Consider the following 16656-nt stretch of genomic DNA (forward strand, 5'->3'; position numbering starts at 1 on the left):
TGTTTCAGCCTCGACCTGATTTGTTTGTTTCCTTTGTCACACTGTTATACAGTGGTTTGATTAATGGGCCTTCAGCGGGGATATGGCATCAGCCGAGCGGCCTGTCAGAGCCTCGCTCCACACATGTGGGAAATCAAGAGAAGGTGTGATGTAAATAAAACACTTACACGGGAAGCCTTGGGTGGCTTGCTGGTTTTTGGGTTGGTATTTTTTTTCCAGCTTACTAGATTTCTCTGCTTTTAAGTCATAAAAACACATTTCAGGGTCAAGAGAAAGTTTAACTTGGAAGTTTGTTGTGGTTTGTTTTAGGGGTCTGAGTGCGTGGCTGAGACTTTCAGTGGTTCTGGATGATTGCTTATAGGACAGTAACATTGTTTCCATAAAGCACAGTTTGCAAGGGAAATGTCAAGTAAGACAAGTGCACAAAAGTTGTTTTGTTTTTTTTGCATTATTCATTCACAACCAGTCATTTCTTACATTTGGGAATAAACATATTGATTTGAAGACATGGTTTACTATAAGCAGAGAATATTTTGGGAGGTTTTTGGGCATCTTGGAGAAAGGGATACTCTTTTATTTGTCTGAATTCCGATTCTCCAAACTCACCAAGGGGAAGATTGACTGAAAACATTTGCTTTCTATGCACTTTCACATTTAGCTTTACATGCCCTGTTCAGTGGTAACCACACAGGTGGAGATTGATCCACTCCAATGGTGCAGGTGTGGTTGAATGCCTTTTGTGTTGACCTTACCTCTGGCTCCCCGCAGTCACACTCTTCTCCCTCCTCCACATAGCCATTGCCGCATTTTTGGCCTCCGTAAAGCACCTTGACCTCGGGCATGTTGTACAAACACATTCCCACGCCTTTCTCCAGACTGGCGGCAAGGTCCTTCTTACTGCATGTGCTGAACACGGTTGGAAAGGGATACCTGCAACAAGAATGTAGGAACAAGGCTGAACAAAATGAAAGAATGGAGAGCATTAATACAAATTCCACAAAGATAAAACTCCTTGATGTGTGCCTTTAACAAAAAATATGTCAAGAAAAGTGAACTCAATCACTCTGCCTTCACTGCAGCCTTTGTTCAATCTGCTCACTCGAGAGGTCTTTTCACACAAATTTAATGGTCTACTGGCATTATATGAACTCCATCTCGATGGATTTTCTATCCTACATGATACATAAATGGTCCTTGAGATGTCCAATATAAACATTTTCTCTGGCAGCTACATTTTCAAGAGTCATATCCTGGTTAGAGAGGGACAATTTAAGCAACTGATTGGATGGAAGAGGTGTGGTGTGCTGGGATGTGGATGATTTGTGTCTGAGCATGTGTGCATGTGAAACCTTTATGAAATACCAAGCCCGAAACCATATCATTTCTACCGCATTAATTTCATTCCCTAGTATCACTTACCTGAAGTGCTGACTAACGTCTAATTTAGCGAGGAAAGAAATGGAATTTCTTATAGAAAGGAAGAAAGTGTTATGACTTTAAAGATGAAACTGCGTGATATGCCAATAACAGCTGTGAAGCCCGGGGAAACGGCCCCTCCTGTTGGAGTGAGTTCCTGCGACTCCACAAACCAAAGAGATAAATAGGGCATTGAAGGAGGTGAGGGACTGACACTGAAAAAAAAGAAAATAAATAAAATGCAGAAAAGTAGGACAGAGGAAAGGATTCGTGCACAGTGTTGCCAGAAACAGACCAAAGGAGAGTGGACAAATAGTGGAAAAAAACTAGAGGGAGATCAGGAATAAATAAATCGTGGACTAGAAGATAAAAATCTTGCTGTTTGGACAGGAGTGGGGACAGAGATTTGGTCACGAGTGGCAAAAAGCCTGCAAAGAGGCAGCAACCAACCATGAAGACGCAAAGAAAGTGACATAAAACATCTAAACAGATCCCAAATGGCTAAAAAGGAAAAAGGCAGGGAATGATTAAAACAGGACAAACCAGTTCAAAATGACCCTCAAGACTTGCAAAACAATAAAAAATAGACATTTTAATCATTTTATATGCCCTGTGTCAAGTTTGGACTCTCAGTTAAGGCTTGAATAGTAAACATGCTAACAGAATAAAACACAACCCAGAGGATATATTGCATTACAACCCAGCATACAATAGCAACATAACCGAGACTCCGGCTACATTCTTCATGCCAGCAAACAAACAGGAACAGCATCACAAAAACACTCAGAGAAAGGCAGGCTTTGGGGTGTAAAATGGATATCTCAGAGCTCACACAGCTCATCGAGGGACACACTCGAGCTTCAATAAAAAAAGAGGACGAGAGGAGGATATGGGGTGGCAGGGAGCGATGGCTAGCGGAGAGGATTGGCAGACGTGGCACGGAGAAAAGGAGCTGGCATTGGATGCTTGAAAAGCTTGACATCAGAAAGAAACATGTCACACACGTACTTATGCAGCGATAGACTGACTGGGGTCTTCAAACGCAACGGGGTGTGGAGGCTGTCTGCAAAGCTTGAGGCTTGACAGGGCAGATTTGTGAAAATTCAACATTATACAGAATATGTTTGTGGAGCCTGGCAGTGGACAGAGGTGGGGGGTAGGGATGTGTGATGCTTTGCCTTTGCCTAAGGGGGATTTGGCTGTTGCAACTGCATGGATATTTCACTGTTGTTAGTTGACTCCTCCTGAGGGGGCTTGAGATAAGGGTGGAGGCATTCAATGGAAATGGACTCTGCATATATATATATATATATATATATATATATATATGCACATAAATATTTCTGAAGAACACAGAAAATCAGTCAATCCTGGGTGAAGATGCTGCTTCCACTACACTTACACTGTTCACCTTTGAATGTCGACTGCTTTCATTTCTGACACACCACAGGCCAATCAGCCTGTCTCTGTCCACCCTTGTCTGCTCACGTAAGCCACTTGTTAGAGTCTTTTTACCACCATAAGGTACTCAGAAAACAAGCTCTGCTGTCCTGTGTGTGGATAACCATGCATGAAATCAAGGACAGACAGGCTATGCAGTTCAAACCACACAGCACAGTGCAGACCAAGCCCCCTGTAAATAGCACAGTCTGCTTCTGATAACAGAACGCAGGCTTGCTTCAGGAAAGGAGACGGAGTGTACATGAGGGGTAAGGAGAGCCTGTTCTCAATAAATTGGCATTAATGGAAAAAGCTGGGACAGTTGTCAGCAGCATTTCTTCGTGGAGGAAAATACAGCTTCTCTGGATCAAATTAGACCCACATGGAAAGTATTAGAAAAACCCAGAAGATAAATGTAATGTCAAGAAAATAGGAGTGAGAACCAGCGTGTCTACAGCTATGCTTTGTCTGAGACAAAAGCTTGATCATTGATTATTCTCGTAACTGAAAACACACTTTATTATCCCTGAAGCCTAAAGCTTGTGTCTGCTATCATTACTAAAAACACTGATTAGCCCTCCCACTGGTTAAATAATAAAATAGAATAAAAACTACACAGTGAACGTGAGCTAGAAAGAGAGCCTAATGTAATCTTATTGATGGGGGTTAGAATAAGTAGAATGACATTTAAGCCATTTAAATGCAACTCTATGCAAGATGCGCTCCGTCATTTATAAGCTTGACTATTTAAAGTAAAGGGCACCTCGAGCGGGCATAGTGGGAGCCAAGAAATTGCTCTAAATTATCTGCCTTTAAGTGATGTCTAACGTGGCCAATGATGTGTATCAGCAGGGCTTTGATAATTGAGCTGTGACGCTAATCTGTAGCTGACATTCCTCCAGGTAACAGCTGCCCACTCCATCCTGGCAACAGATGCAGTGTCAACCCGACAGGGTGCCCAAGGATGCTGTGAGAATATCTCTGTCACCCACGGCCCGATGCGGCTCTTTATGACAATGAACAGAAACAACAAAGTGGCATCCTGTCCAGACGCAGATGAGCACGAATGCACAATCAAAGACAGAATCTGTGGCGACGCCTCTCAAGTGTTTCTGTGCCTCTGGGTGAATGTCTGCGACTTTCAACCAGAGAACGGAAATTAATTTATGTGAACAGGAAAAGAAAACATTAAATTACTGTTCACTGGGTATGTGATGCAGGCAAGAAGCAGAGAAAATGTTTCAGTGCAGTGGCTCGCTCGTGAACTTTATGTAAAACTCTTAAAAATGTGGTTTCAAATATATTATTTCTCTTCAGTGTTAAATAAACTACGCTACATAAGAAAAAAATCTAAGATCAAGTTGAGAGGAAAAAAAAAACGTCCTTAGTGAAGTTTTTAAGGCTAAAATCTCTGCTGCACTTGCAATAAATTGTTTCTTCCTCTATATATTTTTTGTGCACCCTCACTGCTTCTGCAGCTCTGTGTAAGGAGCACAGTAAAAAAATACTTCAATAATAGGAAATCGAACCGAGTAAGGTCAACAGAAGCATGCAAGTAGTTTTCTGTAAACCTACTCTGGGAATGGCTCCAATGAGCAGATCTTAGTTTGCAACAGATCCACATCAAACGTATGCAGTATTACAGCTGAGACCACACGGCTGCTCCGCTGTCCAAGAAATTAGCCGAGCAGAGAGTGTAGGTTTCCCTGGACAATACTGGTTTAAAGCCCTGCACCCTCTCCAGGTGTAGTTTGCTGGGGTGGAACTAATTTGGCTGCTCATAAGAGTTATACAAAATCTAATTAGTCACATGCTTTCTGGCTGTCATTACTGTTTGAAAGGCAAATATGTCATTTGCAATGTGAATACCACACACTGTTAAAGATCCTAATCTCATCAGTGTTGTACAGCCTTATGAATCTTTGCTTCTGACTGAGGAAAATACATCTCACTGACGAGCAGTAGCAGTGTCATCATCAGTGAGAGGGATGAAAACATCTAGTATTTTTATTGTGGCAAAGCAGTTACAGTTAATCTAATAAAAATCTAATAACAACACGTATAATTTTCTGTCTCATGCCTCTTTTATTATAAGAGAGGATTTGTTTATTTCTCAACTTATAGCTTTTGATTTCAGAGCAGGTAGAAGGGTTAGAAATATGTCCCCCTGGTAATTTAGTGTCTTTAGTTGTTGCCTGAGCTTAATTGCTGTTTGTTCAGATCTAATCTATGGATAAAGGCATGCCTGGGGTAGCTTTGCAGACACACACCACTCTTGCTAGACCTCATCATGCTCTTCTACCTGACGTTTTGACACATTGGTGGTAGAATATGAGATTAGAAAAAATAGAAATAACACATATCCGTCTATCAGCACTCCAAAGACACTTACAGCAGCATCTTGTCTGTTCACAGCCTCGAGATTTGAATTCTAATTTTATCTTTTGCAATTTATTTAAAGTCCTCTGTTACAAGAGATTACTTTAAGATGAACATGAGGTGCAATCTGGGATCTTCAGGTAGGTCAGAGATGTCAAACTCATTTTCCATCATGGGCCACATACAGTTCACTTTGATCTTAAGTAGGCTGAGAAGTTTAACGTATAAAGACGTTTAACTACACATTAAATCCTAATTCATATAAGAATAAGAAATGCAGTTTCAACAGTGTATCTCAGTTTTTCTACATGCTAAAAATAAATCCACTTAACGTGTGCAGTGACGAGGAGCTGATTGAGGTTTTAATTCTGATGAGAACTTACTAAATGCTGCACCTGATCTGTTCGGTCGCTCTCCATATTGATCAAACTAGCTAAACCATCTAAAACATCAGCAATTACTTTGCTGTATACCAACATTTTTTGAATAGCAAGCTGGATGAATTTTCTTTTAGTAAAAAAATGTATTTCATTACTTTATTCACTCAGGAGATTTTTCCATTTCTCTTCAAAACATTTTCTGAGCCCAGGTCAGAATAATAATTTTATTCACTGCTTTTACTTGATTGTTATCAAGTTCGACTGAATGGCAGCCAGTATATTTGTGCTGACTGTACAGGTCTTTCAAGCATCCTGTCTTTTCTTTTCTTTTGATCCTCCACAGTCACTGCAAATCAGATATGACAAATTAGCAAGACGGTGCACAGTGCCAGGTAACTGCCATGGTCACACGTGTTACTCTACTCACTTAAAAGACTGGAACTAGCAACGATCATCTTAGTAATCAAGGCCAAGCTAAGTAAAAGCCAGTTTTTGCAATCGGCCTTTTAACTCTTGCTCTTTCAGTGCAGGTAAACAAACTGTATATATAAACAAAGCATTGGAAGATTAGAAGGTAAAAAAAGTAGCAAATTAAGATTTTCCCATTTCTCCAGGTGGTAACAGTTTATCTGCAGGCACTAAATGTGTGAGCATGCTGTACATGAATAAAGCATGAATCTAGTGCAGAACTTCTTTACCCTTCCTTCCTCCACTCATCAGTGTTCAGTCACTCGGTACTTAGAGGACTTAATGATGTACGTGATCCAGTGATCTGCCTTATGCACAACATGAGTGACAGACCCACTTATCAAGTGAAACACTGGATTGACGTAAAGATGCAACACAGTGATTTAGTGTTGCATTTCTAAAAAGCCCGGGGAATAAACTTTCCCCCTTACTGTGTGGTCTAAGCCTGTTTGAAGTGGAGGTTTTCATTCGTGAGAGAAATGTAGCAAAATCTATGGCTGGAAATCCAAAACAGCAACTCTTGATTACACTGGAAGATACGTCCAAGGATGGCTGATTTGCTGACTAAAGACAGCCTGCAGCAAAAGTCAAGACGCAGTCAGAAATTTAGAGCCGAATAATCCCAATGTGAATGCCGCTACGCTCCATGTCTACAAACCATCCAATCAGAACACAGCGTAAAACGACCAATTACAACGACAGACGACATTTTATATAAACCAAACAGATTCAAAACTGGCAGAAAAATCCACGTCTCCACCACTTCCTCATTATCTCTAGCACATGTCATTCACCACCGCACTATCTGGTAGCACAGTCTGACACAGATTTCATGAGACTGATCTTACAGAGTGTCAAACTCAATGAAAGTACAGAGAATTGTCAAAACTAAAGCAGCAAATTGACACGACAAATTGACATGTCACATTTTTTTTAACCCAGTAAGGCTCAAGCTCCAAAATGACTAAAGCCTACTTTCCCAATAATGCAACTTAATAGCACAAAATTGGTGCTTCGAAATTAGCCAGGCCAAAGGATTCCTGGCGACCGCTGCACAGTGCATACCGATTAGATTTCTGTCGGACTTGAGCAATCAGGCTGGCTGATTTATACATGGCTGCAAAAATGATACGATTGCTACTTTACACGAGAATTCCTGAAAAACTGAGTTTACTGATTGCATATAAAGCATTTTAAACGACCCTTTTTTAATTAAAAGATTCCAAAATGGCACACAAGCTGATTAGTCTAAGAAGATTTTAATTGAGATGAGATCTAATACGGTGTGAATGCTTGCCTGGCTTCCAGTAAAACCTGCTGGAAACCTTTAACACAAAAAAATTGCTCACTTAAAAGGTAAGAAAAGGAGCAAAAATTGTAGCTTTTTTTCATTCTGAGTTACAAAATGGTTCGACACTGTAGTGAGTTAAAGGTAGACCATCTTTAGTACATGAAGGAGCTTTTTTTGGACTGTGGCGAGCGGATGATTCCTGCCTGATCATGTCAGAAGGTTGTGAGGATGAGGAAATGTCAGTCAGGTGCTGGACTTAGGAAGGTCTGTAGACGGAAGAGGCACTGGTTAAATGAAGGCTATGAAGGGCTCTACTGTTTATGGGGCCTTTGACTGACACTGGACTGTCTCTGCTGCTCTCCTAAACTGCATTTCAGACTGACATGCATCTAGCCCAGGCTAAACAGGAGAGACATGTTTGACCTTTTGGGAAATGTTAAGCTGCTACTCCAGACGGAGCCTACTGTGATTAAAAATCCAGAAAACAAACAAAGCACAAGCCACACTTCCTACATTTACTGTCATGGTCTGTGGAATGCGTGATGCTCGGGTAGCCACACCCCCGGGCTGGGCCATCACTAGCACACCTGCTCTCCATCCCGGTGATTACACGGAGATCCACTTAATCCGGCGCTGACGGATGCTCCACGCCAGTCCGTAGTCATCCCCACAGTGGTAACCAGACTTCCACGAAAAGTGTGCATTCTCTTCTGCTTGGAACTTTGTTTAACCTGCCTACTTCTGTCCAGATTTCTACTCGGCGTCTGCTACCTGCCTGTCCTCCGGCTCAACTGGATCTCGCGGCGCTCACCTGGCCCACTCGCCATTCCACGGACTTCCTGCCCCCACGGACTGCCACACTTCCCTCCCGAGCTCCCACGGTTCCGTTCTATCGTAAGCCCCTACTCTAACTCAGTCCTGATATGTTCTCCCCGCTTCCTGGCTCCCTAGTAATCATCTCCCCTTTCTATTGCAGCCCCCCGCCGTCCCGATCCCGGCTTCCTCGTGTCATTGTTTCCCCGGATTTTTAGTTTCTGTTTTGCTCTCTACTTTCCCCGGGTCGCCTTTCGTTGTTTTAATAAAGTGTCTTTTTGTTAGCTCGGAGTCTGCGCCTGGATCCTTTCGTGCCCGCGCACCACGGCGCATGACATTTACCCACTAGCACTCTTACCAGCTTTCTCTCTCTTTCTTCAGATTTTCTGTACTGTCCCACTTCACCCCAGTTTTGGGCTCTTCTACTTATAAGAGAGTGACAAAAGTCACACAAGGTCCTTCGTATTATCTTGACAAAGCAGTCACCTCTTGGCCTCAAAATCCAGCCACAGTACCCCTGCTGTGCTTCATCAGTCTACCCAGTAACACATATAGACACAGGAAAGTACTTCTGAGCTTTCTGTCCACGTTCATATGATGCAACTCTTGGCTCAATTTCTAAAGAAGACACCCCTGCTTCAAAACGTCCATGTAAAACTCTCCTCTCCTCAGCACCTCAGTTTCACTTGTTAAGACACAAATCTCCCACGGCCAGTCTCTATGGCTCACAAGCCCGTCACTGGTTTTCATGTTTATCCAAAATAATTCCTTCATTGTCGTCTTTTTAATGTTTGTCTTTTGCTCTCCCCTCTATCTCTTTTTGTGCTTCCCTTCTTGCTTTGCCACTGAGGGAGATAAAAGACAAATGAAACCGCAGCTCTCCTGCTCCGCCCGTCTACCCATGCATAAAGCACCTCTCTGCGGATCTCTCTCTGTGTGCCCTGGCCCTGATTGCAGCTGGCAGCGTCACTGATAATCACGTCATTTAGATGCAGCCTGTCTTCTCCTCCATTAGCAAGTCTAACATGAGACTATCCCAAACACACAGTCAAACAGCCTACACTGCTTTACAATGATGTGCTTAACATTCTGGAGGCATATGAACCAAGGGTCAAAGGAGGCTGCTAATATTAAAAAACAAAACCAGATCTGTGATGGGGGGAAATGAGATCTAGATTGGTTTGTGAAATTATTGGTTTTGTTAACAGGAAACTGAATTTGGGCTGATAGTTTAGGAAATTCAATTTAGGAGATAGCTGGCTAAGTCATGCTTGAACTTGGGTAACTTCATAATTTTTATATTCGAAGCAGGCTCGCAAACGCTGGCAAAACGTTTCCCATGACAAACTTCAGACTACGAGCAGAGACAGATGCTGCAGAACGGATGCTGTCAGGACAGAAATGCTGTGTAGGCAACAGAGTTAATCACCCTTAATATTACATGCAAATTAATTGGAGTCTATGTAGAAACTTTTTATGAGTTTGAAGCACTTATGCAGTTTTGGCTTTGGAAGGAGCAGAATAATAAGAAACACAATACTGATGATCCTAAACATTTCTAGCCAGCACGTGGAGAGCAACATTTATTTGGAGAAGGTAACAAGGCGACTCAACATGTCCTCTCCTTTTAGCTAAAGTTTGGTCTCCACCAAAAATAGGAGACTCTTGAGCTCTTTAGCTAATAGTTAGTTCTTTACTTTGTTTGGGCAATGAATTCACATTAAATTAGGCAGATAAGGTGAAAGCTGGTTAATTCAGGTTTTTTATAAAATCTTATAAAGAACACAATTTTTAACTTTTTAGAAAAATGTTGTTGTCATTTATTTAAAGATGTGTTTTGGGGTAATTTTTGCTGAACAGGACAGTGATGCAAAAAGGAAAGGAAGGGTAGAGAGCAGGGGAATAACATGCAGAGAACATCTCAGGGCCTCTGCGGTGGCCTTATGGGATTTGGGCTGCCTACTCGACCCGGCAAACTAAAGCGGCACCCTGGGATGTCTTCTTTTAGAAGTCACATTTTAACCAAATCTCATCTTTTTTTTGGTGGCTGAATAGATTTAGCCCAGAAAATAAAATAAACTACAAAAAAAAAAATGAAGTGAACACTTATGAGCTTGATCATCAGACATCAGTCTGTCCAGTTGGTAAACACACCCATTTAATCCGTTGCTTTGGTGCAAATGAAAGTACCCCCAGACATACAAAGGAGCAGATATCGGTCCTTCTCTGGGCTCATGATGCAAGGGTCTGTCTCCTGGTGTCTCCTCCTCACGCGTAAGATTAGACTGGGAGACACAGCAAACCTTATTGCAGCATGTATAGGTGCTGGACAACTTGTGCAACCTGAATGGGCTCCAGGTACTATCTTATGCTACGACTACTGACAAGGACACTACCAAAAATGCAAAACTAGAGAAAATCAGTCAGAAGAGATAAGGAGAAAACATGGTCTGCAAAACCATTTTCTTTCTGGGGAACACTTGCTGTCACCTTCACTTACACCAGGGGTCAGCAACCTTTAAGACTCAAAGAGCCATTTGGACCTGGTTTCCACGCATAAGAAAACACTGGGAGCCGCAAAAACTTTTTGACATCAAAAATGAAGATAACACTGTATATATTGTTTTTTACCTTTATGCTTTGTGTGAACAACTAAGGTGTGTTGCTTATGAAATCCATGAAGTGCTACAGAGAAAATTACATTTTATTTATGTAATTAACACATTTTGAACTCTTAAAGAAATATAACTAAAGGAAAGACACCCAGCTGAACTAAAATGATCCATTTAGCAAAGAAAAACTGTTGTGAGCCGCCACCCTTATATCGCCTTTGGGCTTTTGGAGCCTTGACCTGACTTTTAAAAAATACTTAGAAAAAAAGTACTATGCTGCTAAAAAATGAAAAATAGATATTTGCAAAATTCTGCCTAAATATGTATTTTACCAGGTTAATGTGTGTGGCGGGGTGTGGTCTGCAGCACCGCTGCAGGGGAGGGGACGCACCTGAGCGGCAACCGCAATCACGCCTCCCCGCCTTAACGTCTGTGCTATCTATGCTGTTGTGTTGGTGTGTGTCAGGCTGTGAGCTGCAAAGCTACAGCCGGCTATATGCGTACAGCAACCGTGTGTGAAAAGGGGTCAATAAAGAGATGCTGAAAAGCATGTTCATGGAAATCGTCGGGTCTGCCGTGACATGTTTACAATGGGAATGAACCTCTGCACACAGCGTCTGCAAATCAGGGCTGTACGAAGTCACTTTCATCTTTACACAGGACTGTAAGCTGTCATCTGTGAGGCATGAGCTGTGTTTGTTTGTAACATAGTTCACAGTGGAGAATAGTTGCTGACATAATGTGGATCCGAAGATCCATAATAGTAATGGTTGAAAGTCTTGATAAATGCACGGCGTTTCGGCGGGTACACTGGCTTCCGCGAGTGTGACGCTTATTTTGAGAGATGAAAAACTAATAGAATATAATTTTATTTTTTTATTTCAATATCACAATAATCTTCCAATTTAGAACTACAAGTTAAAAAAGAACTAACATAAATAAAATACACTTCAGCTAAATACTTCAAATTTATTTTCCCAAACCACGCGGAGCCGCAGTATAAGGACTAAAGAGCCGCATGCGGCTCCAGAGCCGCAGGTTGCCGACCCCTGACTTACACCAAAGCAGATGAAATAGGTCCCTGCAGTTTAACTGGCTTTATGTTATCCTGTGATAAACTGTTCCCTTAATTTTTTTGACACGTGTTCATGGACACAGTGCTTCATAGGGTGCCACTGTTACATTATTATTTTAAAAGCTAAATATTGATACATTGTGTCAGTGTATCAACACAAAATCGGCATGCAAAATGTCAGCGGATCAAGGCGTGTGCATTTATTCCACATGGTTGGCAAACAGAGGAGCGGGTAACAGAGTAAAAGGTCACTGATCATCACTCTCAACTACTAATGTAACAGTGCTGATAAGTGGGGTTTTGCTTAATTAAGTTATTTATTTATTTATTTAGAAAATGCGGTATGGTAATTTTCTGAAATTCTCGGCATGACATCACTAGAAGATGTTGTCAGTATGCTGGGGTCTGACATGCACTGCATTAAAAAGTTTCGCTCTAATAGATGTTCTAGCACGAAACAGCAGGATGAGGCCAGAGGTTGCACGAATGCAATGTTTTTGACAACTTCTCCCTCCTTTCAATTTATATGGTAAGAGGTCATTCAGGTTTTCTGGGAACAGTTCTGGCAAACATTATACAAGTTACATTATTTGTGTGCCTGTTATCAGATTTCATGGATTTTATTGTCTGCAGTTTGTTTCTTCTTGTCTCTGCTTAGTCCTAGAAATTATTTAAAAAATTTTTGGCTTAGTTTTTAATGACAAAAGGTCAAAACAAGTGTCAGTAAAATTATTTAGACAAAAATTCATCCTAATGTGCTTGTTGCTTCAAACTCAGAGCCCCCGTTTCTCCTGTCATTTCAAATACACGACAAACTGCAAACAACTGTGTTTAATTAATCTTTCTGTTTTGTGTTGTCATCCATTTATCCACGTGCAGTCTTTATTCAATTTCTTGACTTTTCTTGTGTTTATGCTGCCCTTTGCTGCAATTGTTAGCTGTGATTATACCCATATTAAACCATCCCTTCCTAATGCCCTTTCAGTGTGAGGTAATGGGGGAGGGCAGAATATTCCTGTTCTGTGTGTTGTAAAAAAAGCATTTCAAAGTTTATCTGAATCTAATTTTAAGCTTCAACAGCACATGTTTTATAAGGCTTGGCAACCTTTCCTGCAATATTCTCCACAGACAAATCCACAGCCCCATGTGTGTATGATTTAACTCCCCCAGAGATAATGTGTGCAACAGATTGGGTTATTGTCGGCATGTGGGTTTATTTTAGTTTTTTTTCTTTGTTTGTAGTTTGGAAACTCTATAAGAATATTTGAATAATAACAGTTATGATGCATTTCAGGGTTTTGTCTTCTTCACAGTGTATTCATGCCGATTCATCTGTGGCTTGCGGGATTCACCATCAGACAAACCAGACTGGCACCAGACCAAGGGTGAAATCTGGTATTGAGCTCTGGGTTCGCCTTATCTGCTCGCTGTTTACTAACAGTCACAGAGTCCATCTCTTGCAGCAGCTCTGTTATCTCAGCGACCCAGGCAACACGAGCAGAATGCTAGAGCAGCTGCTCTAGTCTCAGGCCAAAGTGTGTGCATGTGTGTCTCTCTGTGGATGTGATTTAAACCTTTTCTCATTCATCAACTTATAAACAATGGAGCATTATGTACAGATGAAAACAAACCCACCAATGCAAGTACTGCAGTGAATGCTTTGTGATTGGTTCAGGTACAAAGGAAGCTAGGCTGATAAACATTTTGATCTTGTATCCCAGCTGTGGCCACAACAGAGAGCAAAAACCCAAGTCCCAATTTTAAAAGTTTATCTAAATTTGTGTTTTTTTCAAATTAAAAGCCACGTTTTCAAAAACTAATTTGTCAGAGAACACGACAGAATGAGCACTTAAACTGTAAGTGGACAGTTAAACCCCAAATCAGTTTGACATATTTTACCCCCTGGCCTTTAACAATATTTATCCATTTAGATTATTTTGGTGTCAGTTGCCCAGCTTTGAGAATATCTGCTGTGGAAATGTCTGCCTTCTCTTGATACTATTGAACTAAATGGGATTCAAAGTTGTGGTGCCAAAAATACATGAAAAAAAACCCACAACACAAACCCTCAGCAGCAGGGCTTATTTCCAGAAATCATGACTCGGTTACGAAAAAATAAAATACACAAACTTTGCTGTGAGGAGCTTCATGTCGGAACCGTTTTCTCTTTTATTGAACAATACGCCAAACATCACTGTGCAGAAGAAAGAGCCCATATCCTCACGTTGAAAGGCACTTCCTAGTTTAAGCGTGACAGGATGTAAACATTAACCCTCACTCCTCGCCCCCTCAGCCGAGCGCTGATGTAAGCTAGCCCCAAACTTCTTTAGGTTGGTGTATGTAGACAACAGAAAGAAAATAGTTCCTACATGAAACTGCTCACGAGTTTTCATTTTTTTTGCTTTTTGAGTAACTAGGTCATGAGTTCTGGAAAAAAAAAAGACATTGCTGCTGAGATGTTTAAAAGTATTTTTATTGGCACTTGGTGAAATACAAGGCAAGTACTATCTCTTTCCATTACACTCAAGAGAAGGCAGACATTCCTACAGTGAATAACTGTAGAATAACTGGGCTTCTCAAGCAAAACAGTCTAGATGGATAAATGCAGGTGCAGGGGAAAAAACATGTCATATGGATTTTGGCGGGACAAATCAGCTTAAAGCTACAATCTAAATGCAAGTGTAACATTGTAATACAACTGAGGATTAAAAAAACCCAATTAAAATAAAAAAGGTGGCAAAAATCTTACCCTGTGGAGGGGGTCATGATGCAGCCTCCGCGATCAACGGTCATCCTGCAGCCGCAGCCGCGCTCTGGGGTGTCATGGTTCATGCCAAAATTGTGACCCAGCTCATGTGCTAAAGTCACGGCTGCACCCAGCGGGTTGTCGGAGTGATCCTATAATGGACAAAAAAGTGAATCCAACATGGTAAATGTGTACAATTTTGTGCGTTTGACTATGCCTGAAGTTATTTAGGGAAGCTATAAGCGAAGAAAAACAACAAAAAAGTGAACTGAAGTGAATTATCCCTCACAAAAAAAAGCAAAGAAAAGAGGAGAGTTGTCAAAGAAGACCGTTTTTAAGCTGCAGTTTCAAAAAACAGTAACTGTCCACCTTGCTCCTTTTGTCCTTCTCCTATTACTCATTCTCCTCATGGAGGCCGGAATTCATCTGCCATTCCACTACCCCTGCAGACCCAATCATACCTGCTGCCAGTGGAGACAGCTTCTGCAGGAAGTCCCTATAAACCTATCTCTGTGTGACTTGGTGCTGCATTGATAAGCGAGACAAGGGAGACAGAGATGGAGAATGACACGCGCGAAAGAGGAGGAAGTTTCACTTTCTGCTAGTTTTATAGACAGACTTGGTGGGAAGAGCCAGACAGAGATGGGGGGCATTTGGAGGGTAACCGAGATATTAAGTCAGTGTAGTGTATAAAGCATGTGTGCCAAGGTGAACGGGAATGGTAGTAAACAATGACAAATGACTACAATCAAAATGTGTTATTACTTTGCCAAAATTCTGCTGTTAGATAAAATACATCATTTTCCGCAAACTGTAACAAAAAAAAGAAAAGAAAATCACTAACAGGTTTTGACAATCTCCTTTCATTCAGCGCAAAACAGACACATTTTCATGCACAGACTAATGGGCAGCATACATTTCTCACAATGTTATCTGAAAAATGAAACTGATATTACCATTATTTTTCTTTCTGTTAGAAAAAGAAAAAAACACTGATATCAATCTCATGAATGTATAGTACACATGATATAAGCAACAGTAACTCATAAGCTTTATTTTGCATAAAGAAGGAAAACAAAGGGAAAACAGTTCGCCTGACTCTGCCCAAAGGTAGAAAAAATAAGAGAAAAATCACCGACTGTATCATGCATTTTTTTCCAGCTGTAACTCTGAATACAGATTCCTCACTGCATGCCTATGTATGAGTGCCACTAATGCCAAGCAATACATTAACCTCTCTGCAGGTTTACACAGAGATAAGTAATGTAGGTGACTGCTGGCTGCCGATGAGCCTACGCACAAACCTCCAGTATCTCAATATGCTGTGCAGACCAGAGCATTGAGCAGGCAAATTGGTTAATCCAACTTCTGCCATGAGGAGTGCTTGAAATGGGAAAGAAATGTTAGGATAAATGTTTAAACTAAAAGAAAATACAGAAATATCTGTGACAGCAGATAAAACACCACTGATGAATTTTGTAATATTCCTTGAAATGTCTGTGTGTTAATGTGCAAGATTCAGAATTTGTAATTAAGCAAACCTCAGGGAAAAAGAAGGAAGGAAAGAAAGGCTGCCAATTTACTACTGTGCATCTTACCATAGTTCTCTGCCATGCAGCTTATATGAGAAAAATGTCATGCTTCCCTCGAGGACAAGGTCATATGTCAATGTTAAGGACAAGATGAACCACTTCCTGCTGTGATTAAAGATCAGCATCATGGGGAGCTGCACCCTGCTTTTTCACAGCAAGGATGGGAAAACTTTCCTTTGCTACTGTCATGTTTACCAGTGGGTTAGTGCATCTACACTGTGCGCGCGTGTGTGTGTGTGTGTGTGTGTGTGTGTGTGTGTGTGTGTGTGTGTGTGTGTGTACGTGTAATTCATAGCTGAGTGCTCCCTCACAAAAAAAGTGTAATATGAGAGTCAACAGCCACAGCCATTACTTTGAAGCTGCTACGAGCTGCTGTTGTAATGGTGAGAATTTGTGGAGATGGTTGCAACCAAGAAATGCTATGATGGGTGTGAAAATAACTCT

General features: G+C 41.2%; 1 protein-coding gene across 2 annotated transcripts in view; it reads right to left on the bottom strand.

Moving 5' to 3' along the window:
* adam12b (ADAM metallopeptidase domain 12b) overlaps positions 1 to 16656 on the bottom strand; it is an 87892-nt gene that overhangs the window by 24711 nt on the left and 46525 nt on the right. For both annotated transcript variants that reach the window (XM_012919195.3, XM_012919194.3), the window contains exons 11-12: positions 14624 to 14772; positions 753 to 930 (exon numbers count right to left, since the gene is read on the bottom strand). In XM_012919195.3, the coding sequence (XP_012774649.2) occupies positions 753 to 930; positions 14624 to 14772 (327 nt within the window). The remainder of the gene's footprint in view (positions 1 to 752; positions 931 to 14623; positions 14773 to 16656) is intronic.

Source organism: Maylandia zebra, linkage group LG13, assembly GCF_041146795.1.
Source record: "Maylandia zebra isolate NMK-2024a linkage group LG13, Mzebra_GT3a, whole genome shotgun sequence".
Taxonomy (NCBI): domain Eukaryota; kingdom Metazoa; phylum Chordata; class Actinopteri; order Cichliformes; family Cichlidae; genus Maylandia; species Maylandia zebra.